This window comes from Rhyacophila brunnea, unplaced genomic scaffold, assembly GCF_057557595.1.
Source record: "Rhyacophila brunnea isolate RB1 unplaced genomic scaffold, BYU_Rbru_1.0 scaffold_4, whole genome shotgun sequence".
NCBI classification, from domain to species: domain Eukaryota; kingdom Metazoa; phylum Arthropoda; class Insecta; order Trichoptera; family Rhyacophilidae; genus Rhyacophila; species Rhyacophila brunnea.
Window position 1 is genome coordinate 15,000,775 of NW_028233068.1, and position 27,250 is coordinate 15,028,024.

The 27,250-nt window shown below is 32.9% G+C and overlaps 1 protein-coding gene across 2 annotated transcripts; it reads right to left on the minus strand.

Annotated features, from left to right (window-relative positions):
- Positions 1-1,215: 1,215 nt before the first annotated feature.
- Positions 1,216-21,605, minus strand: mus304 (mutagen-sensitive 304). 2 transcript variants are annotated; one of them, XM_085953725.1, is made up of 12 exons: positions 20,506-21,605; positions 16,841-17,676; positions 15,434-15,543; positions 14,920-15,047; positions 12,525-12,811; positions 10,324-10,487; positions 9,767-10,013; positions 7,891-8,170; positions 3,425-3,593; positions 3,033-3,124; positions 2,048-2,227; positions 1,216-1,425 (listed from the first exon to the last, which is right to left on the minus strand). In XM_085953725.1, exons 1-12 carry the CDS (start codon positions 20,621-20,623, stop codon positions 1,301-1,303), a joined length of 2,736 nt encoding a protein of 911 aa, XP_085809851.1. In that variant the 5' UTR covers positions 20,624-21,605; the 3' UTR covers positions 1,216-1,300. The 2 variants fall into 2 exon arrangements, 1 of the variants encoding a protein (XP_085809851.1); XR_015071449.1 differs by having other exon boundaries at positions 1,238-1,425; positions 3,505-3,593.
- Positions 21,606-27,250: the final 5,645 nt, after the last annotated feature.

Here is a 27,250-nt window from a genome sequence, read left to right on the forward strand (position 1 = left end):
TACTAGAATCTACGAACATAATTATAGACTTCTATGAAGTATCTATATACAAGTGTATAAATACCAGATCTCTGTGAATTTAAAATAGATTCCATCAAGCACCTTCAATCGATACCTACTATATTGTCAAAATATAGATTGATCAAAGATAACCTCTTTTATATACTTACATGTTTAAAAATCTTGAAAGTTACACATCAATAATAATTCTAAATTCTAGGAAATGCAATTTTAGAAAAAATTCGAATTACTAATTCATTTATTTAAACAAATTGTTTTTTTTAACTAGGTACATACTACTAATATATTGATATAAAGGTATAAATACGAAAATAATATACTGATAATTTGACAGTGTCCGGTTTATTCAGACATCTGCTGGATTTATTGAAAAAAATAGATATGAGCCAAGGAGGAGTCGAGTGAGCCAACCGACATTTTTGAAAAAAATGAGTTAGGTGCGTTATGGTATTCTACATGTCATAAACTATCATAAAAGTGAAGTGAGCTAAGTAAATATATACTAAAATAGTGTTTCATTGTTAAAATAAAAATATTCATTGAGTTATCGTATTATATTGTCAAATGATGAAGTGAGCCAAATCATTAGTTCACTTCACCGTTCTCACCAACTGGTTAACGTGTTGTTATCCTATAGAAGTGAAGACGGCTAACACACATGTTGCTATGGTAACATGCTTGTTAGCTGTGTTCACTTCTATGCATTCATGCAAGTTTCCCACGTAATGGTGAACATGACTAACTTATCTAAAAGTGAGCCAAGTACTATTAGTATGTAGAGGTGAACACGACTAACACAGGCTAAAGTGAGCCAAGTGACATTAATAAGTAAAGGTGAAGTAAACTCACCCCTTTTACTACAATCAATATTACCCATAAATACTTTTTTTCTATTTGTTTATGTAATAAACTTCCATTTAATATAAAAAAATGAATACAGCTCCATACAAAAAAGTATGTAAAAAGTTCATTAAACTAAAACCTTCAATAAGAAAGTTTCACCATTTTTTCACTTGGCCTGCTTCACTTCTTGAGGGCTCATATCACTGGATCGAAAATGTTACCTAGAATTTTATGGGGAAAAATTCGAATTATGGGTAGGTATTTGAATTACTGAGATTTTACTGCATACAGTTGTCACCTTTTATAACAGTAAATTATTTTATTATTGATCACTTCATGCACAGTAGATTAATCATAATAAAAAAAAGTAATAATAAACATAATACTGTATTTTATTCAGATCATAACAATGTATTAAAAATATTACAATTTACAACTAGTCAACAGTAGAAAATTTGTTAAAACTTAATTCCCATATATGTAACGCATCTGGAGGCGGAGAATCCTGCTCTTCAAAGAATGGTATAATAACACTGGTCGTTAAGTCAGCTAGCGCTTGTTCTGGAATAAAGTGATATGTAAAAAGTAAATGATTTAAAACGGCCTCCACAGAATAGGGTTTGTCTTTTTATGTGGACAGACTGTTAGCCATTTTCCCAACAGTTGGAATCTTGGTTTGGAACAAACACACATTAAATAAAACATGTTATTTTTACACCAGATATAGGATTCAAACCTGCACCTACGATGGGCGCTCTAACAATTACTAATTAATATACCAAGTCTTTCGCCATTTCTTTGCCAACATGGTCACTGCAATATTTAAGAAAAGATTTCTTTTTAAATCAGTGGTGTATCCCATTTGATTGATTCTAAAATCGACTTATTCAAAAGCCTATATCATCTATTTCACAAAATTTAAAAGAAACTGATAGCATGAGCGTTATTTTGAATCTCAAATTAAAAACGTTTAATTTGAAATTCGTAATATATGATTTATAAATTATGTTAAAATAAACTAAAAAATCAAAATAGTACACAAAAAGAATAGTCTGCTTGAAACAGCGGCTTGTATTTCGTATTGAAATATTTTTCAAATTTCGGTCTGGTGATTTGACTATAATTTTACGTCTCAAATTACATCTAACATACGTTACTATCTGTTAACATCTGAAATACTCACTGTGTATATTCAAGAGTTCTAAACGTTCCGACATACTGTTACAGTTTTCAATGAAGAGCTGATAGTTTCCTTCGTGATTTCCCAGCCTCGTTATAAATTCAATATCCCTCAGAACACAGAAATTAAGCATCATAATTCCAGCTCGAATTGTTGAATTGAATTTTTTATTAAGGTTGACATCTATAATAAAACATACATAACATGAATATCAGCCTTGCAAACATAATATTTTTATAATAACACATGTGTCACACTCTTAATACTCCTAAGCGGACAAAAAAGGAGAAAAAAGTGGACCAATAGCCAGATTAAATTTTGTAGTAAATTTAACAAGAGTTTACTAAAATTGCTAAAACTTTTTTATTACATGATTAATTTAAATTTTTTTTAAAAACTAAAGTAGGTATTGAAACATTCAGTATCTTTTTAAATATATAAGTATTTTGGTAGGATTATAATAAATATTTATATATAAATGCCGGGAAGTATTAGAACGGTGGTACCAGGCGGGCCTCGAATTTCTATGAAAAAAAAAACCTTAGAAACATCATTATTAAAAATTTGTTAAAAGTATATCATAAAGATTTGTATATCGGTTAACACATTAGCGGACATGACGTCTATAGATGTCGTATTTTGTGGATGTGATATGACAGGACGTCCATTGACGTCCTGTACTGTGGAACGGAATATGACACGACGTATATTTACAGAAGTCGTATTTTGGATTAAAACAATATGTTTCCTGCTACTTGTGTCACGGTGCGAACATATTTCTATTAGATAGTGTCGTATCTTAAGACTTGACTCATTTCTATATATCTAAATCGATAATGTAAAAAATAAAAATTTTAACATGTGTACTTAGATATATAATATGGGAATGAGGGAAGAGAGGATATTGGGAGATTGGATGGACGGAGTATGGGAGACCTGCGACAGAGGATTGAGTAAGGTGGAGAAATTTGCTTGAGAACAAACCTACCATTGAGATAGAGAATGTGTTGTTTATAAAGTCTGCTGCAAATGTGAAGACAAACAGCTAAGCATTGGTATATTCGACAGCTGCAGTGACATCTGAAATCAATTCAAATAAAAATTTTAATATTGTCAATAAAAATTAATTTAGGTACCTATTCATTTAATTTTTAATTATGAAATATGTACAGGTTGTTGATGATTAAATGAGTACAAGTGACATATTTTCTATTACCACTGACATATTTATGCGTGAAACAAGATTCAAACGTGTAACTAATTTGGATGTAAAGTTATACACATTTTATTACTAACATTGGATCATATCCCATGGACGTATAAGATATTGTCCAAAAAGTTCATACAAATGCCTCTAGAAATTCCATTTTGGTTCATTACCTATAGTCTGATCTGCAGCTGGCCCAAGCCACATTCAAATAACTTCCTCCGTAACATAAATTTAAAATGCCTTCAGTCACCTCGAATACGAAATTCATTTCTTTCATAGAGTAATGTTGGAGAGCCGATACTTCTATTTGGCTGCACAGCAATTGGAGAAAACAGGACTCTAAAACAATAGTGCAATGAAAGACTCATGATAATTTTTATGATTAGACATGCGATGTTCATGTACGACTGAGTAAAACTACATGAGTGAAGCCTGCCCATTAATCAGTCATGCACCATTTTCTATGAAAATGCGTCATGACTGACTCATGATGCTAAAAAACTACATTTCCATAGAGTGAGAGGCTGCCTGTGAACAGTCACAACAGTTTTTATTAGAATGCAATAAACAGTTTTATGATGCCATAAACAAGCTTTCATGATTCATGACTAGGGCCCGGATTTGTATGCACCAAAAAACATGAATATATGCATGCACATATGCGCTTAAATCATTAAAATATGCACTTAAAAATTGACAGTTTTTTATGGAAAAAATTCTAGATACCCAATATTACTGATAAAATCGAATAACAAATTAATAATTTTAATAAATAATATACAATAACAAAAAAAACACAAATAATCATTATAAAGTTACAGAAGTACAATTTTATTTTCAAAATAGTTTTTTTTACAAGTACATACCTACAATTGAATAAGAAATGCAATATAAACTAAATACAATTTAAAAAATATTTATTGCTGTTTTTGTCCAAAACAATAAGTTATAATAATTTTTTCAACGTGTTCTGGTGTAAAACTTTTCCGCATGTCTGTCAGTATTTGTCTACATGTAGAAAATGATTTCTCAACATCCACAGAGGTGATTGGGCAAAATTTAAATAAAGGTGCGTGTGTTGACTTGACGTTTTCTGGTAAATCCAGGCCTTTTTCATTAATATAAGCATCAATTTTGTATAGATTCTCTAAATCAGGATTTTTCGATAAAATATTTGCGAATATTTCGTTTATGTCTCCCATATCACTTGGGATAGAAGACAATCGTCTTTTAACATCTTCCACCATTTCCAGTGACTCTGTTAAACGAAGTCCTCGTGTCTCCAGTTTTGTGATTGCTTCAGGTAAGAAAGTGAAATGAGTCTTGATCATAGCCAAGTCACTTTCTATCATCGGGCAATCTACTATGTTTTGGCATATTTCTATGGATCTTTTTTGTTAAATTTTTTAACTGTTTTTTATTGCTTCAAAATTCTTTGAATAAAAATGATCTGCGTTCAGCCACGTTTCCCACCTAGTCAGCACAGGTTCTGGGTAGTGGTAGATTAGGCTGATCTTCTTTATAAACTTGGACTCGAAGTGGTGCCTTAATGAACACTTTCTTAACACTTCCAAAAAAGCCCTAAAATATGCATTTATTAATGAAATATGCACTAATCTCCGAAATATGCTGTAACGTCTCAAATACGCATTTATATGCACAATAAAATTTTATTTCTGGATTCTGTGTGTTTCAAAATGGATTTCTGTGCAACTCTCATAGCTGTGCATACACCCTAACAAAACATGCACTAGCATATAAATCTGGGCCCTATTCATGACTAATTGATGGCATGATTGTTTCTTCGAGAATAGTGAGATGTCACGAATGATGAAGATTATAAAATAGACTTGCATGTTAAAATGTTTTTGAGTAATGCGTTCATGTTTGCAACTGATTCAAATACAGTCGAACTTGGTTATTACGATCACGGAAATAGCGAGATCTCTAATGTAATGAGGAAACATTCGTTGACATTTTAGTTTATGATTTTCTCCATACATTTATTCACTTTTATAACGAGCTACTTCTCGGGTATACCGAGCAAAACTGTTAATGTGTCGATCGTTTAAAAACAACATTTTCGACCCTAAGCAATAAAATCTGACCAGGCAAGTTAACTAGACCGATGCCGCCGGGATCGGATTACGTTTATGACACTAGTTAAGTGTCTAAGTATCTAATAGGTATTTTCGCCGACAACATTGAAAAAGTATTCACGCATATGGTTGAAATTGCATGTAAAAAATCCAAGCTTTGTGAAGTCAGTAGGTACCTACCAGCACCGGCGACTCATTACAATCAACAACTTCTTTTGTAGTTTATGAATGCCATGCTTGTTTCGGGGATTTTTACGATGGTTTTCAGATTTTTTATGTTCTATGCTTGAACAGAACGTGGTGCGAAAAATTTTATATGACAATATAACGAGTAATGCTTATAACGAGCAATGCTTATAACGAGCAAATTCAGTTGGTCTTCCTCGTAATAACCAAGTTCGACTGTAGTTAAGGGGGGACATGCTCGTCGAAGGTCAAAATTGAGTTTTTATTGTATTTTCAAACCATGATCCTGGACACTCCTTAAACGTTGTAGATAATCTATTTATATAATTTTGAAGCCTTATTATCCTTTATAGTTATTTTACACATTTGATGACTGCATGAAGTATTTTTGTTACATAAAATAGTATTCTTTTAAACCTCTCGCTCTAATGTTTTAGAATATAGTCATATTTCGGTACAGAACTGTGCAGTGGTGTTAAGATTTTTTACATTTATTAATTTTTAAACGCATTTATAAAACCATTAGTATAATTTATTACGAGATTATTTTTGTAAAATATTCACGATAAAAAATTATTTTGATAATCTCTGTGATCCCAAATTTGACAAGAATTAGGCATTTTATTATTCAAAAAATCGGCAAGATTAACACATTTGAAGATGATTCTAAAGATACTTATTATAAGCTATGTCTTTGACCATTCAAGTGTGATAAAAATCTTATGAATAATGATTGCTTTATAATAATTATTGACCTAAGAATAAGGTAGTGTTTTTTTGAAATACGCCATTTCTTTTGTCATTCCCTAGTGGTTAAGCTACAACATACGGCCGTAGCCATAAAATGACAAACTATAATTAAAGTAGGGAGTAAAATTATGTTAACGCGCGTGTTTGAACATGTACCTAACCGAATTTTTTTTTATTTTTTTTTAAACGGTACATGTTCAAACACGCGCGTCAATATCATTTTACTCCCTACTTCAATTATTGTTTGTCAATTTATGGCTACGGCCATATGTTGTAGCTTAACCACCGGGGAATGACAAAAGAAATGGCGTATTTCAAAAAAACACTACCTTATTCTTAGGTCAATAATTATTATAAAGCAATCATTATTCATAAGATGTTTATCACACTTGAATGATCAAAGACATAGCTTATAATAAATATCTTTAGAATCATCTTGAAATGTGTTAATCTTGCCGATTTTTTGAATAATAAAATGCCTAATTCTTGTCAAATTTGGGATCACAGAGATTATCAATATAATTTTTTATCGTGAATATTTTACAAAAATTATCTCGTAATAAATTATGCTAATGGTTTTATAAATGCGTTTAAAAATTAATAAATGTAAAAAATCTTAACACCACTGCACAGTTATGTACCGAAATATGACTATATTCTAAAACATTAGAGCGAGAGGTTTAAAAGAATACTATTTTATGTAACAAAAATACTTTATGCAGTCATCAAATGTTTAAAATAACTATAAAGGATAATAAGGCTTCAAAATTATATAAATAGATTATCTACAACGTTTAAGGAGTGTCCAGGATCATGGTTTGAAAATACAATAAAAACTCAATTTTGTCCTTCGACGAGCATGTCCCCCCTTAATTACTCAAATGAACTAACCAGCCAGAAGAGATCATTACAGACCAAGAAACTTATCTATATAATGAATGAGGGAGCCACTGTCAAAATCTACCCAATCAAGACTCGCAACTGGACAGAATCTGACATTCGAATGACATTTAGTTCTATTTTTGACCGTTCTTTAGATAAGTTTGTAGGACTGTATCTCTGATTGAACTAAAGTCTCTCCTGAGTGACTCAATTCCCACGGATGATGCCCATATTTACTTATGTGGGTCCAAAGATTTAACACAATATTTACCTTCAAAGATTGCTAATTTATCTTCCTTCATTCTGGGTCAGACACCATGTTTTACTAACATAAGTTCTTTCTCAACTCATGTTAATTGATATTTTTGCCCATTTCTCATTTCTTTTGGATTTTTGTTGATTTAACTGTCAATGGATAGTTAAACCCGAAGGATTTGTCAAAAGCGCATTCTCATTTCAAATAAGAAATAAACACCCTACTTCAAATCCACCCGATTCATCGAATGCATTTATTTTTGTAAAATGTGGTTTTGAAATAAATAAATTTTAATAAACATTTTTTTTATAAAATTGGAACTGATCTTATGGAAATTGTAAGGAAATAAAATATGATTCATCATACGGCATTGCGCTTTATGGTCAACTATAGATGATCGTATCTCAGCTTTAAAGCAAGAAGTGTATTTTGTAGAAATAGAAAAGGAACTCCTGATACTCACCGTTATTAAAGAGATCGACCCCTTGTGACATGTCAGGTATGACATTGGCCAGCTCCCGATCATCACAGAGGATTTCAAGAAAATCTTGACTCCTCGATAGTTGCTTGAGGACTTTTGATATTTCCAAAATCACCATCCCGTTCGGCCTGAGGAGAACTATGTGCTTCAGGATGTCAAAAATACTTTGAAAGCATTTGTTTACGTTATTTAAACGTTTGATGCATCTTTTTACCACCAGGGTTAATGAGGTTAGAAGGCCAGTGAATAAGTGAGAGCAGCCCTAGAAATATTTTACATCTATTAATCACATTATATCGTCACTGTTCTGGCAGAAGACACTAATTCGAAAAAATTACATATTTAGTTATACCAAAATGTTCTTTATTTCAAACTTTACCGTATGGAAACGTTCTTAATAAATAAACATTTTAACATTTAACTTTATTTTAAAGACATCCTTTTTACGATTAATTAATAAACTCACATGATAGACCATTTCAAACATTTTAAGTCAAATTACTCAAAACTAGTATTCTCCAGTTAGTGTGTTCTGCCAGAACAGAGACGATATAACAAAACATTAAATCCCTATAAATGCTAAACAACGATATATCATTGTAAATAATACGAATTTGTTTGGTACATTTAATTACTCTTTTTAATATTTCTGTTGCAGGTTAGATGATTTATTTATTGAAAATTAAAGGTATTTATAAAAGGGGGAATCCATGTATTTACCTACTGTTAAAACTTATAAATAGCCCATTAATGTTAATAAATTTTATCGCGGAAGGGGGGCCATCTGAGACAAGGGGGGGGGTCTTATATAATGTGATAATTTGTGATAAAGAGGATGTAGAAAATATGAAGGCACAAAACCAACAAAATATAAACTACTTTTTCAAAGAATAAAGTACATAGGTACTCCATGAAAAAATTAGGGGTTGAAGTAATTTAGAGGAATTAAGATCTGTGGTAAAGTATTATGGTGAGGGTCGAGAGGAGATCAAAAATGCTTTCATCGACGAAAAGTGTTTTAATTTGCTCTTCTATAGCTAAACAACTTAAGCACGGTCCTACGCAGAAGCAGAAGCAAGCTTTCATGCGCATATAGTAGGTGTGTAAACGCTGTGTCAGTGTGTGAAAAGTCTGTTTTACACGATACAGTAGTATATTTACAGTGTCTCGATCGGGATATTACAAACAACTTTTACAAAGACAAGCACGAGAAATTATTATTTTTAATGTGACCGAATATTGAAAAGTGATGAAAAAACGGTACAATTTGAAATATAATATTGTTAAATCGGCAAATGAAGCAACTGGCGTATCCATTAGCACCATTCAGAGACTAATGCGGGAAGGCAAAAAATCGATAGAAAAAGACGAAACATAAAATTTTTGATCGGTTATTCCTTTTACACTCTGAATAAATGGAAAAATGCTGAGCACAAATAAAAATAGAAAATTCTTATAGGGCAAGGGAATAATGAATATACACACATATGGACAACTTGATAATAAACATTGGTGCGGAGTCGGATGACAACGATGAATATTATTTTCAGAACAGAACAGTGAATCAGATGAGATGTCATAGTAATGCGTGATTTATATTGTAAGTAAAGTAATAATTAATCATATTGAACGTAATTTTAACGATTTGCTACGTGTAATACGGGCAGTCGTTTTCGTAACTGACCGAAAACTTTCGAACCCACCTGAACTTTAAAAACTTCATGCTTATGTTGTCTAGTTAGAGATGCAAATTGTCCATTACGCCCTTTTGGATTAAAAACCTTAATAAGACCAAAGGAATCTAGTGATTTCAAATAGATAGTATTGAATATAATTTAAAATTCCGCTTGTAACTTACGATGTTCCCAATATTTTTTAAGATTTCTAAAATTATTTCTAGAAATTCTGATTGTTTGTACTCTTTACGATAACTGTAACAAAGCGGCAACGTTTCTAAAAAATCTGCATCTATGGCAGCATTGAGTTCCTTCATCATTTTTAGTCCCATCACAAATTCAGCGATACACGAAAAGTTTTTGCAGATTATGCTGACAACTGCCGTTATCCGTCGGGCTTCCATCGCTTGCTCGTTTTTACACCAAGAGCTGAAAAAAAAAATTGGTCTATAAACGAATTTTTCACAAAGTTTAACATACATTAATTCACAAACACCTCAGAAACGTACCAATTTGAAAGGAATCTTCAAAAAACATGATCCTTGGCGGGACTCAAACCGACATCTTTCGGATTCCGACCAATGTGCTTTACCAATTTAGCCACATGTACCCTACTTAATTACAACAAAATTAACTGAATGTCACACAACTGAAGCGCTTCAAGGAAAAACAAGTCGTCATTTATTATTCTTCACTGATCACTAATAAAATTAATATAACCAGCATTATTATAACGAACCTTGTACTGAAGAGATTCGCATTGGACAAAGTGGTGGATTCTTTACCGGACATCTCCAGGTATTGTGTGTCCATCTCTCTAAGAGTCTGCGCGGTGGTCTTCTGTAACCAACTTTGAAGTTGTCTTAGTGTCTTTATCAATAGTTCTTTTGCAATAAGAGTGATCTGAAACAATGATAGCAATACATTAATTACTCACTAAAGTTTGTTTAAAAATATAGACAGACAGTGACAATCCGTAAGGGGAGGGAGCTCATGCTCTGCTTAGGGCCGGTACATCCTAAATGTCAGCAAATTAATAAAAGAATGCGAATATTACATCTGAATGTAAATTTTATCGGTTTTTTGCCTATTGCACTCACATAGTTGTACGGGTAGGTACAAAGATTGTGGACACTAGACTGCGGCAAGTATAACGTGTAGTGTGGCCTTTTCGAGAACTACAATCCTTCTTAGCCCTTTCCTCTTCGTTCCCCTTGCCCTGCAATCATTTGACGTTCGTTATTTGTGCGTGCAGCAAGTACGTGTAAAGTGTTTAAATGTGTTAATAATGCAAAAAGTGTTGAAAAGTGGTAGCAGGAGAATTACAGGAGAATCGTGTTACAACCTACTGCGAAGAAGAAAAAAAAGAAAATGAGCTCACTGGGCCTATAAATAAAGTCGATGCAATGACAGGTAGATATTCTTTGACATTTCAGTGTTAGCATATAACTAAAAATATCCCAACAGATTGGAAAAATATTGTCATCTGGTTTTATATTCGATATTCACATTCTGAACCAAAGTAAGGGAAAAAAGTCTCCTAATATCCTTTCATAATATATCGCAGCGCCACGACGGCGGCCATGACACTTCAAGTTATAATTTTCGCAGTCTAACGAATCTTATAAACATTCTGTTTTTTGTTTGTTGTCAATTGTTTCCGAATTTTGAAGGCAGTTCAATTCCCGAATAGAAAGATTGTGTGTGTATGGTATTGGTAATAAGTTCATTATTTTTTTTCTACTATTGGCAGCCTCAAAAACAAAATGATGGCTTGCATTCTGATTTCACGTCTGTTGCTCTGTTTACATAACCTAAGTATGCATTTCTCGGTGTTTTACTTGACTATTTGTTTTAAAAATAATGGTCAATGTAATGCATTTGGCTGCCTACATAAAATCGACAAAAGAGTAAAACATCTGTTTTGATACGGCAATATGTAAACAATTTCTCCATATAGAATTTCATATGTAATTGTGGTGATCAACGAGTCTTGTGAGAACCAAGCATTGTCACCAAAATCTATGACATACGAATCGATTGCGAAAATATTATTTCAGTAATTTTTTTAGTATACATACATTTTTCACAGGTTGTCAGCGGTAGCGGTTAGTGCTTATTCAGTGAGAAATGCTGACGGTGAAAATAAGATTGTTTATTACATATATTTTATTAACATACACATTTCACACGTATCTAATTACCACTTGGAAATAAGAACTTTTACCTCAGTAATATTTATCATGTTAAAATGCATTTCTCACCGAAAGGCATGGGATACTCAGTGTCAGCATTATTCAATTGTGAGGGGTTCAATAAATAGCCTATTATGATTGTATGAATGTCACTCCATATCAGTCACTCAGTATCGTCGAGCCTTGGGCTAAATATATCTAACTCATTTTTAAATCATATATTATTATCTTTATTGTACCTAATGTAAACTGCACCTGTCAATTCGGAGATAAAACTCGCCATCTCCACCAGCAACTACAAGTCTTTATACTCCACTCTATCACTCCTCCATCAACAACATCAACAACACACTCTTCACACCGAATAATCAACTAATTGGGCGAATCTGAAATTATATTGGATTTGCATGGTTTGAAAAAGTGTGAAGTTCTCGTCAAATGAATAAATAACGCATTGTAAAATCCCTTGTATGTAGCTAACATAATCCGTAGACCAGCGATCCTTTTGTGATCCAATTTTATGCATTTTGGCTGCATGTCTACAGAAGGTTTTCTTCAACATATTTGACTTCCATAGCGGAGGTTATCTAAGTCTTTTTTTACAAGGAATGATTGTTATCATTTTGTTCACACGTTTAGGACCTTGCTCTGGATCAAGCACACATTGAAAGGAAAAATTGTAAGACGTTTATTGGTATATCAGAAGATTAATGTCTATGTCTATAAAGTATTACTTGATACATACCCTTAGAGCACATTTAATTCCTGAATTTCCATTCATGATTTCATGTTGACTTAACTTTGATATTTTTGAGAGATCTTCATAAACATTTTCCAATTTGGCGCTGGTATCGCAGGCCTTATTTGTCAACTGGCTTTTGTTATAATCTTTTAATATTCTCTTTCTGATGTAGGAGAAACTGGAATGCTCCACCAAAGTGGTATTTTTATTACATCTGAATGACACGGGAACTTCTGTGGACTGCTGCTGGTGGAATATCGACTCGTGGATTTGATCCATCAGAGGATAGTCTGCAAATACAATTGTTACATTTTTGTAGTGTTCAGCGAAAGGCACATGGCGAAAGGTACAGGCAAAAGTACCAGACAATACGTGAAATTTACCTCAACCTGTTGGAGGAAAACTGTTGAAAGTTTCGACATGTGACGTAGAGCTATTGAAGAAGTTATTTCCATGCACCAGTGGCGAAGGGTGGAGGTAGGCTGTTAAGATTCGCTATAAATAGTGCACACTAAACTTTTTTAGTTATATTTATTTGTTTTTATTGAACTAAGACTACAATTTACAGACGGTATTAGTTGGTTTTTAAAAATCAATTAAACCATGCCTAAACAAAACCATAATAGTTTTGGTCTAATTTGGGCAATACGACAAAATTGTACACATTTTTTCATTCATAGTTATTTGTTTTTGTTGGATTAAAAATACATATTACACATATTGTTGGTTAATTTTTTTAATTCATTAAGCCCTGCCTAAACCAAACTATAATAAATAAAAAATATTATTCTATTTATAAAATATTCAAAGTTATGTATGATTTAATTGTATAATGTTAGATATTTTATAGATAGACATGTATTTTTTTGACTATTATCTATAATGGCTTGGTTTCTCAGGGTTTAATTAAATTTTAAAAACTAACCAACACTATCTATAAAATGTAGTCTTATTTCAATGAAAAAAAATATGTATGTCTGAAAAAGTTTGATATGCACTGTCTATGGCGGATCTTAACAGCCTACCTCCACCCTTCGCCACTGCCATGCACTGTCTCAAAAAATCTTTTTGTGGTTGAGATAAAAAAAATATATCCAAAGATGTTAAAGAAATTCTTCTGCCAGATAAACCCAGAGGTTTCACTATAAAATTTTTTTTCTACATATTTCATAATATCATAATTTTTTTATTTGGCTATGTAAGGAATGAAGCTTTATAAGCAGCGTCGTGGCATGGGAGCGACGTAAGGGTGCAAAAGTGGAGTTTTGTTGAATGTACAAAATAAAATTGACAATCTTCGAAAGTCGTGAACTAGGTGATAAAATGTGTAATTGAAATGTCTGCGCATTTTAACATTCAAAAATTTTAAAGAAAAGTCGACGATAATAATAAAAATGCAGTTGCATGCATTAAAACAATATGTCCTTCTCAAAATGGAAAGCGCAACCTAATATGTTGCGGTATAAGTTTTTAAAAGCAGAAAGCAGAAATAGTGAAAGGGAATTATCATCCTGAAATGACCAAATTATAGGAAACAAATCTTTTTTGGGGAATAAAAATTAATGTTTTATTTAAAAAAAAAAAAATTGCTTGTGGCACAAATATCCTTAATATCAATAGAAAATATTTTACAATTATTGTTTATGTTAAACAAATGTTGTATTACACAAAATGTGTATACATATAGGTACAGGTACAAGTTTTGTAATATTTAGGGGGCGTATACTTTAAGACTGTCTCGGGAACTAAAAAGGCTTGCAACACTCTTATAAGTAATTATTATCATATTATGATTTCTAGTTTGTTAACAACATGAATTTATTTCCGTTAAACTGTGATATATTTAAATATCCTTTCCATCAATCCTACAAGTTCTCACGAATTGTATGGTTAATTTATCAAATAATGAGCTTCAATTATATTGCATAATAGCCCTCAAGAAACTACCACACGGTATGCTCGCCAGATTGAATATTCACTGGCCGCAATCATGATGAGTAAGTCTGGAGTAAAGCCCATCCACGTTAGATAACATACCGAAGGTACAACTCTCAACCTCGAGAAGCTGATTGTCTACCCATGAAAGTGTGGTTTATTTAATATCAGCAAAGGTAACAGCGTGAACTGACGCAGATAGGAAGCAGTGCTGTATTGGCAATCATCATAATTTCGTCTTGTAGTTATATTTTGTTTATTATAATATTATTATGAACACATTAAAATGTGTTCAAATAGCTGAAACATGTGGCATACAATATATATATATTAATTTAAGCTTTCATCAGAGATTCAACAATATCATGGAGTAATTCCCTCGTCAAGGTAACTGGGAGTGGAATTTTTGTGGCTTTTGTAGTAAACTGGCCATAAAAATTATGAAATAGAAAAATTCACTCACATGGTGTTCTTCGAGAATGTAGCTGGATATTTTCCAATGAGATTGTTTGGCAAGTTGATTCCTTTGTGCTCGTAAATGATTTCGCCACAGGCTGTTGGCGCATCGATGAATTAAATTTTTGACTATAGCTGCAATAAACGATATACAAGAGTTAAGTTAAGATTAATATAAATCATATTGCAGATACAAGAATATACATAAAGTACAACACCCCTAATATGAGGAATGGTTATCAACCATTCATCCAATCTATTCGGTTCTTGCAATGGATCCAATGATTTGCATCTTGTTTGCTTAGCCGTGGTAATAAACCCATGACTCACAGCTACATAGACAGCTGTTTTACCAACTCGGCTACGGTAGGTGCTTTACACCCGTTACTTTATATAAATAACAACATAGAACTCTTTATTACCGTAAATTTGGTATTTTTAAAGTTGTTTAATCCATTTTTAAATAAATTTGGAGTACGTCAGTCACCAAGGCGACATAAGTGCGTTGAAGGATGACATACCTTAGCCGCCTGAAAGAATTGTCTAACGTCGGTTGAACTGGTTCCACAAACTTGATTTTACTGGTTTCCAAAATCCGACATCGTTCATTTGCACTGTTGATTTCAAGGTTCTGTGAAAATGCAAATTGTAAATCACTATAATATTATCTAAATATTTTTGAATTTAAAATCAATATTCATGAAGCACCCATACTAGATAGCATTTGTTTTAAAGAAGGACATGTGTAATTAAGCAGTCATATAACATAATGGTGACAAACTCATTTTATAATTTGTCATGAATTACCACCAAGTTTAGGCTGAATCTCTTGAAAAGACATTTTAAAGTGTCAAATATATTATTATGATGTACGTCGCGTACTATCACGTCATATCGATGTCACAGCAAGCTGCCGCAACGGGAAAAAAGTGTGTAACGTCATTTTGCTTGGTGTTAAAAATCTTATCAGACTGATGCTTCCATCCCGTAGCACATTTTTAATCTTTAAAGCAGGGGTAGTCAGCCTTTTTACACCTACCGCCCACTATTTGGAGCTGTAGGCACGTGCTAACTCTCACAAATCTAACTGCGTACTGACCAGTGTGACCGCAAACAAAAGAGCCAGCACCTTTTAGTGTCGTTTGCGATACAAATAGTATATTTTCTGAAATTTAAATTGTCACGGGGAATTTTATAAAAACATGATGAAAATGTTTTTAAAACCCCCTACCGCCCACCATGAAAGCTGGAACGCACTTGTGGGCGGTAGGGACCAGGTTGACTACCCCTGCTTTAAACGAACATTGTCAGTTAGCAAAATCTGCCGAAATCACCAGAACAACAATGAGATCACCACATGCATACCGCACTGCATCGATACCCGCATCACTCAATGATCGTTTTTTATCATTTTCTACAAACACATTTTTGACTCATGTCAAAATGGCGTGTTTTTTGTTTTTACTATTAAAATGTTGTCTATTATCTATGGTCTGCAGGTTGTGTTCTGTTCAAAATATTATCTATGGACGCAATATCGCAAGTAAAGTTTAACGTACGCATACGTCGAAACTGTTAAAATTAATTGAAATTAGCATGAATAATGAATAATAATACATTAGAGTTGGCACTCTCCATCATTGAATTTACAGAGATAGTGATCGTTCAAATATTCTGCAAAATGACAAAACCATAGACAAAATTTGTCACCGTGACAGCATGAGAGTACGCAACGTACATCATAAAGTAATTGAAGCATAAATGTTTGCCGAAAGTTTGAATGTCTTGTTCAGAATCACCATGAACTCACACATTTAACTGACTATTTATATGAAAAAGAATTTACCTCAGCATTAGCAATAAAACCTGTAATTAGGTAGTTACTTAATTACCCCATTCGTTAACGTCTGAATCGATTTATAACCAACCTTAAACTCGATCTGTGACTTACAACTATGAAGTTCCTTTGTCAAAGCATGCATAGCTGTATTCCACTCTGTCTGATTCTTTTCATGAGTTTTCATTTTGTCGAGTTTAATTGCATCCATTTGCATTTGCATTGACTTCATCTGAGACCTCAACATGGATACCTCGCCGTCCTTTATCATGCATTTGTCCGTCAACAAATCGTACTGTTGTTTCAAATTTTCATTTGACAATTTACAGGATTTCAACTGCTTCAGCATATTCTGCATATGCTCATTGGACGCCATTACGGACACACTAGAGAGGTTAGGAACAGATTGTGTACATTTAGTATTTTGTTCGGGCTTGCATCGAATGCTAGGTGGGGACGGTTTTTTAAATGTATCCGTGACATTTTTCTTTTCCTGTTTATTTTCATTAATTAATCCGAAATCGTCATTGAATAAATTTTCATCTAGTAAACATTCAAAGTCATTACTACTAGTCGATGGTTCGTCTTTATAACGTGTTTTGTTGACAGGGAACAATCTATCAGCGATTGAGGTATTAAATATACATGTTTCTATTGATATATCTCTTTGTTTCCCGGTAGGTTTCGGTGGTTCATTGGCTACCTTTGGCATTTGAATTATTCTTTCTTGTCTACTGTCCAACGGAGCAGCCAGCGAAATGTCAATATCAACTATTTGCGAACAGGTCAAAGGTGGTCTCATGCACATTGTGTGCTCAGCAATCGCTGACATATCATTGGATTTGTTTTCTTCATAGGCCTGACTCGCCGCAATCAAAAATATCGCATCGTCTTCATCACCCCACGCTTCATCGTCTAGGGCTGAGTCTGCAATGAAATCAAGACAACAGATAACATTTTATTTTCAGAAATCATTATGTACAGTGAAATCATTATGTACAGAAATCATTATGTACAGTGAAACTCCGATTTTACATTTTCGAAGGACCATATAAATTCAAATTGGTTTAGTGCATATTTTTGGCTTGTTTATATCTATATTATAAATTGATCTGAAGGTTTCGCTTTGTACAATGTACATCATCAATGTCACTATGCACATAATTTTATGAAAAAAAAACAACATAAAACAACTTAACAAACTAAACATAAAAATGATGTAGGTAACAAGAATGAATAATTACAAGATAAAAAGAACTTTTTATATACCACATTTTTAAATTTTCTGTTGAATCATATAAACTTGACAATTCTATGTATTAATAAAAACTTTTTATTGTACTTGATAGAAATACTGAATAAATATTATAGAATACAAAAATCTCATTTTGACATTTCATATTGATTTCCATAGTAACGCATGTATATATTAATAATTTAGTTGCTAGGACCCACTTAGCAACCAATAATAGTGAGTAGTAAATATTACTTTTAACGAATTGTTTCCGAAACATACAAAACAGAATTAACTAAAAGTGAATTCAATTCTGCTTAAAGATGGCCAAAAGTATTAAAAGAATGCATTGTCGTCGTGTTCTGATATATTGTAAAAGTTTCAAATGTCTAGCTAGTCAGGAAGTTAGTTAAAAATCTTCAACCGTCCAATACAAATCTTGGACAAACAAGAATACGAGCTAATAAAAACGTGGTAACATAAAAATGATGTAGGTAATAAGAATGAAAAATGTCAACAAGCAAATGTAAGATCTGAGCCAAACCGGAATGACACAACACTGTGTGACCACCCTGGCCAAACTAATCAATCACGTTGTGTAAGCTAGGCCTCGGACACTGCAGACGTGCCTATAAAAAGAGCTGCTCATATGCATCTGCACCTTAATATTGCCATTTATTTATGAAATTGATGTAAATGATGTATTGCAGAACAGAGATATGAACATTAAGGCTATACTTCAGCTGGGGCACGGTCTAAAACGATCGTGACTACACGATGCGTGCAGAACAAAACATAGTTTGTCATAAAAATTCAACATGCGTCCATTTAATGTTATGTTTATTGTTCTATTAGTAGTAATAATAATAATATATTCTTTTTTAATTAACTATTTCTTTTATTCAAACGAATAATTCACAAGATTTAAGAATATATCATTCTGATTATTGAACATTATATAATTTAGAAAAACACTAACTGAGAGAGTATATCACAACCAATAGAAAAAACTTTTTTGAAAAAAGTACAGTAAAGTAAAAGTAAAGTAGAAAAAATCGATTGCCGAAGTAACATGATTTCGAAGAGCGCTGAGTGGTAGGTATTTAATAGCCAATAGCTTAAATATTAGTCGTCATTAGTATGTCTTCCGTAGCATAATGGCTGAATGCGACGAGTTTGGGGCGTTTACCCGTTGGAGATGCCGGGTTCGATTCCCGACCGGTTGGCTTACTTTTTTCAAAAATTTTTTTTCTATTGGTTGTGATATACTCTCTCAGTTAGTGTTTTTCTAAATTATATAATGTTCAATAATATATTCATTGACATGTTTTCTTTTTCAAGTAAATGGGTAACATTTTTTAGTCATCTTTACACGATTTAAGAATTAATTCCCCCGACACCATCACAAAACAAATTGACATGTTCACAGCTCGACTTCCGCTCTCCGATTGGCAGCGAGTCCGAAATTTCGTCGAACCTATAGCTGAAATGCTCTTAACTGTAAGTGATTCCCAAGGATTACATGTGGTTGGGCATAGAATCTTATGAAATATCTGAAAGAATCCAAGGTTTTTAACAAGACTGGCGTCAGATTTTTCAAGGCCCAACATTTACTATGGACCGACTATGAATGATCATGCACCGATAAAGTATGTCGCGATTTTCGGTCCACAATAAAAATGGAGTGCGGGAAGACTATGACTTCAGTGGCTTACAAAAAGAGACTTGTGACTGCTAGGAATAATCGACTGGATGGAGGAGTATGCTGCTTGAGGTGGCCTAGGTCCACCTTGGGTTTAACATTAGAGAAGAATGAAGTTTACTAAGTTCCCTATTCTTCCCTAGTTTACTTATTTGATTTACAAGTGTATAAAAACCAACATTCTTATATTTATTGATATGGCAATTCTATTTTGGTTATAGTGCCGTAGATGATCGCATGACAATTTATCATTTTTTTTTGGCGGAAACAGTGTATCCCATGTAGACAATAATATAAAATACCCTTTTCTGTCGGTGGAGATGCTTTTTAATCCAATAATTGTTAATTTAAACTTTGATATTTTCATACTTTTCAATGCATCATTATCACACACTAAGGTTATGTATGCTAGCTTGGGTTTGGTCTAAAAAGAAAGCTATAAAAGGTCATCCGGTCATCTGCGACACCATTACTTCTATTTTTCTGCTATAATTCTATATCATAGAAAAAATGGGTACAAGTCGGTTATGGGGAAGCCAGGCAGGAACTGCGCTAATTGTCACAGCCGATTTTGGCAAAATTCAAGAATTCAAAAATGAAAACCTAACCTAACATAACTTGAACTAACCCAACCTAACAAATAATCCAGTATATCGGCTATTTTTAAAATCTGTTTGCCGCTGGCTTCCCCATAACCGACTTGTACCAAAAAATGTAATAAAATGTAATTCTAAATACGAGATGATAGGACTGAAATGTTACTAGTTTTAAGGTTAAGCGTTTAAATTTATGTTTCCTGATTAAAAATATAATACATTACTTTGGGATGGTGACGGATCATTTCTTACGGACGGAAATCTCTCTGAAGATGTGTAGACGTCTAATTTCTGCTTTTTAATTTCATTGCCCGAATAACATCTCGACTGGCGTTTTGACATTGTGAATGTTTTTGTAATATCTAATCGCAACCTCCGTATTTTAAACTCGTAGAACTGTCATATATTCCGACAGTTTTAAATAATAATTATTCAGCACCAAAATCACAATAATTGAGGCTCTTAATTTTCATAATTGTATCGCTCGCACTGAAATGACTCAAACCAAAACAAGCAAACGATTGACAAGTTACAAGAATGACGACAATGACGTAAGTTTGGTTCCCGCTCTATTTTTTAATGCTGCCGCTTGAAAAATCTTTATGTTTCAAGAGATTCGGGATTACTTGATAAAATAGCGATAAACTATAAAATCTATTTATCACTAAATTTAGTATTCACTTGTAGGTATAATTATTTATTTGTGGTGAATACTAATTACCTAGTGAAATATAATATTTTTGTCTATGGCTGAATGCTACCTCACATTAGGACTCCCACAAAGATACTCCAACAATTTCGTCCATCCGAAAAAAGCAGGCAAACCTGTTATCTGCCGGGTCTTGGTGGAAAAACATTGATTTAATTGAAATTAAACCATTATAATCTCCTATATATTATTATCCTAAGAGATTTTGGAAAACGCACCAACGGCCCATTTAAGCGACATTTTATTGTTATTTTTACATCTTCACTTCGAAATGTGCGCTACCGATTCATCTACCGATTGAATTGAACACATTTCAGAAATTTTCCAATATTTTACATGTATGTAACGTTTCTATCCGATATTTTCTTACACACCGTATACAATCGCCATATTTACTGTTTATGCCTCACATGATGAAGTCTTCGTCGCTTAAGACCTTCTAATCCTTTAATTGACTAACGGATTCGATTATTTTTATTCAAATATCGTAATGTAGGCATTGGCGCACTTTTTTCCGGTGAGAAAACAATAATCTTGTTACAATTCACTACGCATATTATCTTTCAACAGCAGCGTACGCCACTGTCCGCCATTTCATAGATAACGTGATATTCCAAATTTGATTTTTTTAAATACTTCTTTGTGGCTATTCACTCAATCTTTTTTTTATTGAATAATTACCTAGGCTACTAATATCCATAGATCAGAATATAGTCATATTAAACTAACAAAGTTGCCATTGCAAACAATGAATGAAATTAATACGAATTGTTAGAGTCATCAAAATGTGTGATATTGTATAATATCTACCTATTTTTATCGTCCCTATCATCATCAATCTTGACCTATCCACTGCTGGATGAAGGCCTCCTCAGCCTTATTCTACTCCTTACTTACACATGAATTGTTATATTTATCAAAATCAGTGATATTATATTATTATCTAACTATCTATATATAATGCCATTATCATCACGAGCCTCAATAAATCCACTGCTGGATGAAGGCCTCTCTACGTTGATTGTATTCTTGACAATATTGAATTTCTAATGTTATTTATCTACATGTTCATATCGTCATCATAATCATCATCATCAACCAGGATCAATCCACTGCTGGATGAAGAGTTCCGCAACCTGATTCTACTACTATTGGTTTAACGAATTTGTGATATTATACATACCTATTTCTATCCATCTTATCATCATCGACTTGAACCAATCCACTGCTGGATAATGGCCTCCCTAGCCCGAATCTACTCCTTTCTGTCATATGAATTGCTGTATTTATCAAAATCGGTGATATTATATTTATCTACATATTCATATTGTCATCATCATCATCATCAACCAGGATCAATCCACTGCTTAATAAAGACCTCCATAGACTGATTCTACTCCTTTTTGTCAGATGAATTTCTGTATTTATCAAAATCGGTGATATTATATTTATCTACATATTCATATCGTCATCATCATCATCATCATCACATCGACCTGAACCAATACACTGCTTAATAAAGACATCCCTAGCCTGATTTTACTCCGTTCTGTCATATGAATCCATGTATTTATAAAAATCGGTGATATTATATTTATCTGCATATTCATATCAAAATCATCATCATCAACCAGGATTAATCCACTGCTTAATAAAGACCTCCCATGCCTGATTCTACTCCTTTCTGTCATATGAATTTCTGTATTTATCAAAATCGGTGATATTATATTTATCTACATATTCATATCGTCATCATCGACCTGAACCAATCCACTGCTTAATAAAGACCTCGCTAGCTTGATTCGACTCCTTTCTGTCATATGAATTTTTGTATTTATCAAAATCGGTGATATTATATTTATTTACATATTCATATCGTCGTCATCATCATCATCGACGTGAACCAATCCACTGCTTAATAAAGACCTCCTTAGCCTGATTCTACTCCTTTCTGTGATATGAATTTCTGTATTTATCAAAATCGGTGATATTACATTTATCTACATATTCATATCGTCATCATCATCAACCAGGATCAATCCACTGCTGGATGAAGGGTTCCGCAACCTGATTCTACTATTATATTATACCCATTTCTATCGTCCTTATCATCATTGACCTGAACCCATCTACTGCTGGATAAAGGCCTCCCATGCCTGACTCTACTCCCCTCTGTCATTTGAATAGCTGTATTTATCAAAATCGGTGATATTATATTATATCTACTTATATTTCCATTATCATTATGAGCCTGAATCAATCCACCGGTAGATGAAGGCCTCTCTAAGTTATTTGAATTTCTGTCGGTCATATGAATTGCTATATTTATCAAAATTGCTGATATTATATTTACCCATTCATAATATCATCATTATCATCATCAACCAAGATTAATCGACTGCTGGATGAAGGTTATCCCAACCTAATTCTACTCTTCTTGGTCATATAAACTGCTATATTTTTTTAAATTCATGATTTTATATACCTAATCGTCGTTATCGTCATCAACCTGTATCAATCCACTTCCGGATGAAGGCCTCTTTAAGCTGATTCCACATCTTTAGGTCTTATAAATTCCTATTCTTATCAGATATAATATGTATTGCTTCATTATTTATCAATATTTGTCTCGTTATGAATGTCCCGCACCGGGAAACTATATTAATTCAAATTTTGATTTTTTAAATATTATTCTAATGCTGCAAGCATTTATTTTTTATAGACATTGAAACAAAATAATGTTTAAATTCATTTTTTACACTGCTAACCTACTTCTATTACCTCAATGGGACCCGAAGGTGATTAATATCACGTTATATTGGATCGCTATTTATGATAATCACATAATATATTGCTTTATATTCGAATGATTGAGATGTATAATTATTTATCATATTTAACTGCACATATTATATGGTATTAAAATTAAAATGTCAGTGGTAGCCCATGTAGAAGGGAAAAATATGGCGCCATCTATGCATACTTCACAATTATATTAAAATCCAACACCGCCAAGCCGTCTGCAAGACCTAGCGAGACAGACTGGCGGCCGCCAGCTGGCTCAGCTAGTGAAGTTTTAATATGTAAATTCTAGTTCAATTAATAAAATACTACTTCTTTCAATGGCGCTACAGCCCAATTCGAGCCTTGGCATTCTTTGTAGCACCTCATCAGTTTTTTATGCTGAGGAGTTTTGTGTTGGTCTTCCCTTCCCCTTGCCCTTCCTCCTGGTTGTCAAGAAGCATTTTTGGTACCTGGAGTTGCGATGGACGACATTTACCTGTAATATTATGCTATCATGACGTATCTTCTAGAAAAATTCCAGGACAACACGCGCAATCCACTAAATGTCCATATAACAAAAGTACCTGCTATAATAAAAATTACAGAAAAGCCAATACGCTAGTAAACAAATTAACACATGCTCATCTTACTCTTTTAAATGGTACCACTAACAATTATTTTGTACTATCTATTACACACAACAAACATTTTAATATTGTGTATTTTTAAGCCTTCATCAATCCCTCCATCCATTGTCAGCGTGATTCGGAGAGGGGGGGAAGCTGAGACTAGACATGATCAATTTAAGAATGCAATAGAATCTTCATTGGTGTCAGTACCATGGAGAGCTGGACTAGAATCTTGGAACTGGTCATGAAGACAATGCCCCTCAGTAATAAAGCAACGACTAAAATACTTAAAGTGTAGTAATAAATATTTGAGGCATAGGATAGTTTTTTATTTATTTGATTACAGAAAATACCGACGATTCGTAGAAAACTTAAAGTTATTGTGTATGAGAAATAACAAACACATCTTTGGGATTCAGGTGTTGGATGAGGATGGCGAATGAAGATTTGTAGTTTTGACTTTGAGTTGATGATCAGAGGGTTGAGATTTTATTGACTGGTTAAATAAATACATTTGATAGAAGGGCGAGTGACAGTTATACAATGCAAGGTAAGATGCGGATGAGATTCTCAGTCCAAGGCGCGACGGTATAAAGTGATATAACCCATCAATTGTGATTGGTTATTTATTACAGTCCTCACAATTGGACAATCCTGAAATGAACATCCAATTAATTGCGGTCAGCTATTTTATTGAGTAAACACTTAATTGGATATTACGCTGACTATTTTGTGAAATGCATATTTAAGACAATAAATAATATAATTGAGGTAAATTTTCTTATTGGTAAGCAGTAACTGGATACTCGCTGACTGCGTGAAAAAATGAATGTTACGGAAATGGATAATATTATAATTAACGTCAGTACTCACATTGAGTAAGCGATAATTGAATTGCATTTGAAAATCTACATTAAGCAGCTGGATATTATATTTGAGGTCGACTCCTATATCGCAGACTTATATGCTGACAAGGCTTGGTACCCACACATTAATATGTTTAGTTATATATTATTTACATGCTTGTTTCCACAATTAGTATAGTACCAGCAAGGCGGGCTAAGAGCAAGAGAAGACCCGGGCAGCCTAAATTGAAATGGTTAGACTGCCCCACAGGAGATTTAAGAATGCTCGGCCAAATCTATTGGGAGTGTCAGATATATCATCTATTATGGAGGAAGTTTTTGAAGGAGGCCAGGACCCGCCAAGGGTTGTTGTGCCAAAAATGATGATGACCTGTTTCCACAATTTTGTTATTGTATACACATCCGATTTCGTCCTACCTGAATTTTTTATGTCGATAATATAATAATAAACATAGTGCATTAGCGTAATGTTCAATAGTTTTAACAGAAAATAAGTCATAATTGAAGCGTTGTCATAAAGAAAGCAATGCAAATAGGCTTGATGTAAGTGAAGTCTGGAATAGAAACTGTAACAATTGTTCATGGTTAAATTGTTCCACTATAAACACAATGAAACATTTTGTGAACAAAGAAACACTAGTGTTTGTAATTTATAATACCATGTCATTCCATCAAGAAAAACATTTAAGGTGACGCATCAGTGAAACGCCAAATAATTTTCAACTGTACGCGCGACGAAATTTTATACTTGCTTCGCATTCATTGAGAGAACGTCGAGTCAGACATACGTCACTTTGCTGCGTGATGGCGACGGGCCAATTAATTCTAAAATCGTGTAAAGATGACTAAAAACGTTACCCATTTACTTTAAAAAGAAAACATGTCAATGAATATATTATTATTGTTACTAATAGAATAATAAACAGAACATAAAATGGACGTATGTTGGATTTATATGAGAAATAATATTTCGTTTGACAGGCGTCTTTTGCACCCGCGACCCGCAATCCGCACATCGCCTAGCAACGATCTTTTTAGACCGTGCCTCAACTAATGCATGGCCTTAATAAAGATAATTGTGAAATTGAACTTATTAATAACTTTTTAAAACGTAATATTTAGTATTTACTAATTCTACTTAATTATTTTTTTAAATTATTCTGGACCAGTTTCGTCCACTTCTGGTTGACAATGTCAACTTAATTTGGGTTCAGTAAAAACACCTTTTTGTATTGTGGGATGGAAAAAAGTATAATAAAACATAAACATTCACTTGAAATTTAACTGTATTCAATAAGATAAATGTTAATAACACCTCCAAGACATTAGACAAACAATACATAACCTTAAAAGTACTTTTAAAGATTAGTTAATGTTACTATTCTAACTGACAAATTATGCTATAAATGGGAAGATTTTATTTGTACAAAAACAATTGTTTTATGGTTTGGCTATTTGATTTTCTAACTTACCGATGGAACTTAATTTATTCGTTTTACATGAAGAAATTTTGCTATGACGATTTTTAAAATACCAAGAAAATAATGCCTTTGAATCTAATCGATCCGTTTGAAGTATAGATCCACCAATATAAGTTGCCCGATGAGAGGGGGTGACACATGTTATCATTTGACATAACATTTAATAGATTTTATACTGAAATGAATTTAGTTCTAAATTCGAACACCGGACAATTAGTAATGGTATATCTATTAGTTATCTTCATTTATTTCAACGCTGTTGGGAAGTATTATCAATATTTAGTTACAAAATATCGTCAGACCATACAACGTGGGCATTAAAATAATGAAAAATATTGTTTAGTATCTCAATTAAGAGTCTAATAGGAATATAAAACGTTTCAATGAAAATTCTCCTAAGTGATGTTTTTTTTTATTCACAATGTATAAATAATAGCTGGTATGGAATAATATTATTGTTTATACAGATAACAAGAGTATCTATGGTATATGTTTAAATA

Coding starts and splice junctions, on each gene's coding strand:
- mus304 (XM_085953725.1), bottom strand. CDS start 20,623: ATGTCAAAACGCCAGTCGAGATGTTATTCGGGCAATGAAATTAAAAAG. Junction 12,812..14,919: donor ACATTCTCGAAGAACACCAT/GTGAGTGAATTT, acceptor TTGTATTTGCAG/ACTATCCTCTGATGGATCAA. Junction 1,426..2,047: donor AGAACTCTTGAATATACACA/GTGAGTATTTCA, acceptor ACTTTATTCCAG/AACAAGCGCTAGCTGACTTA.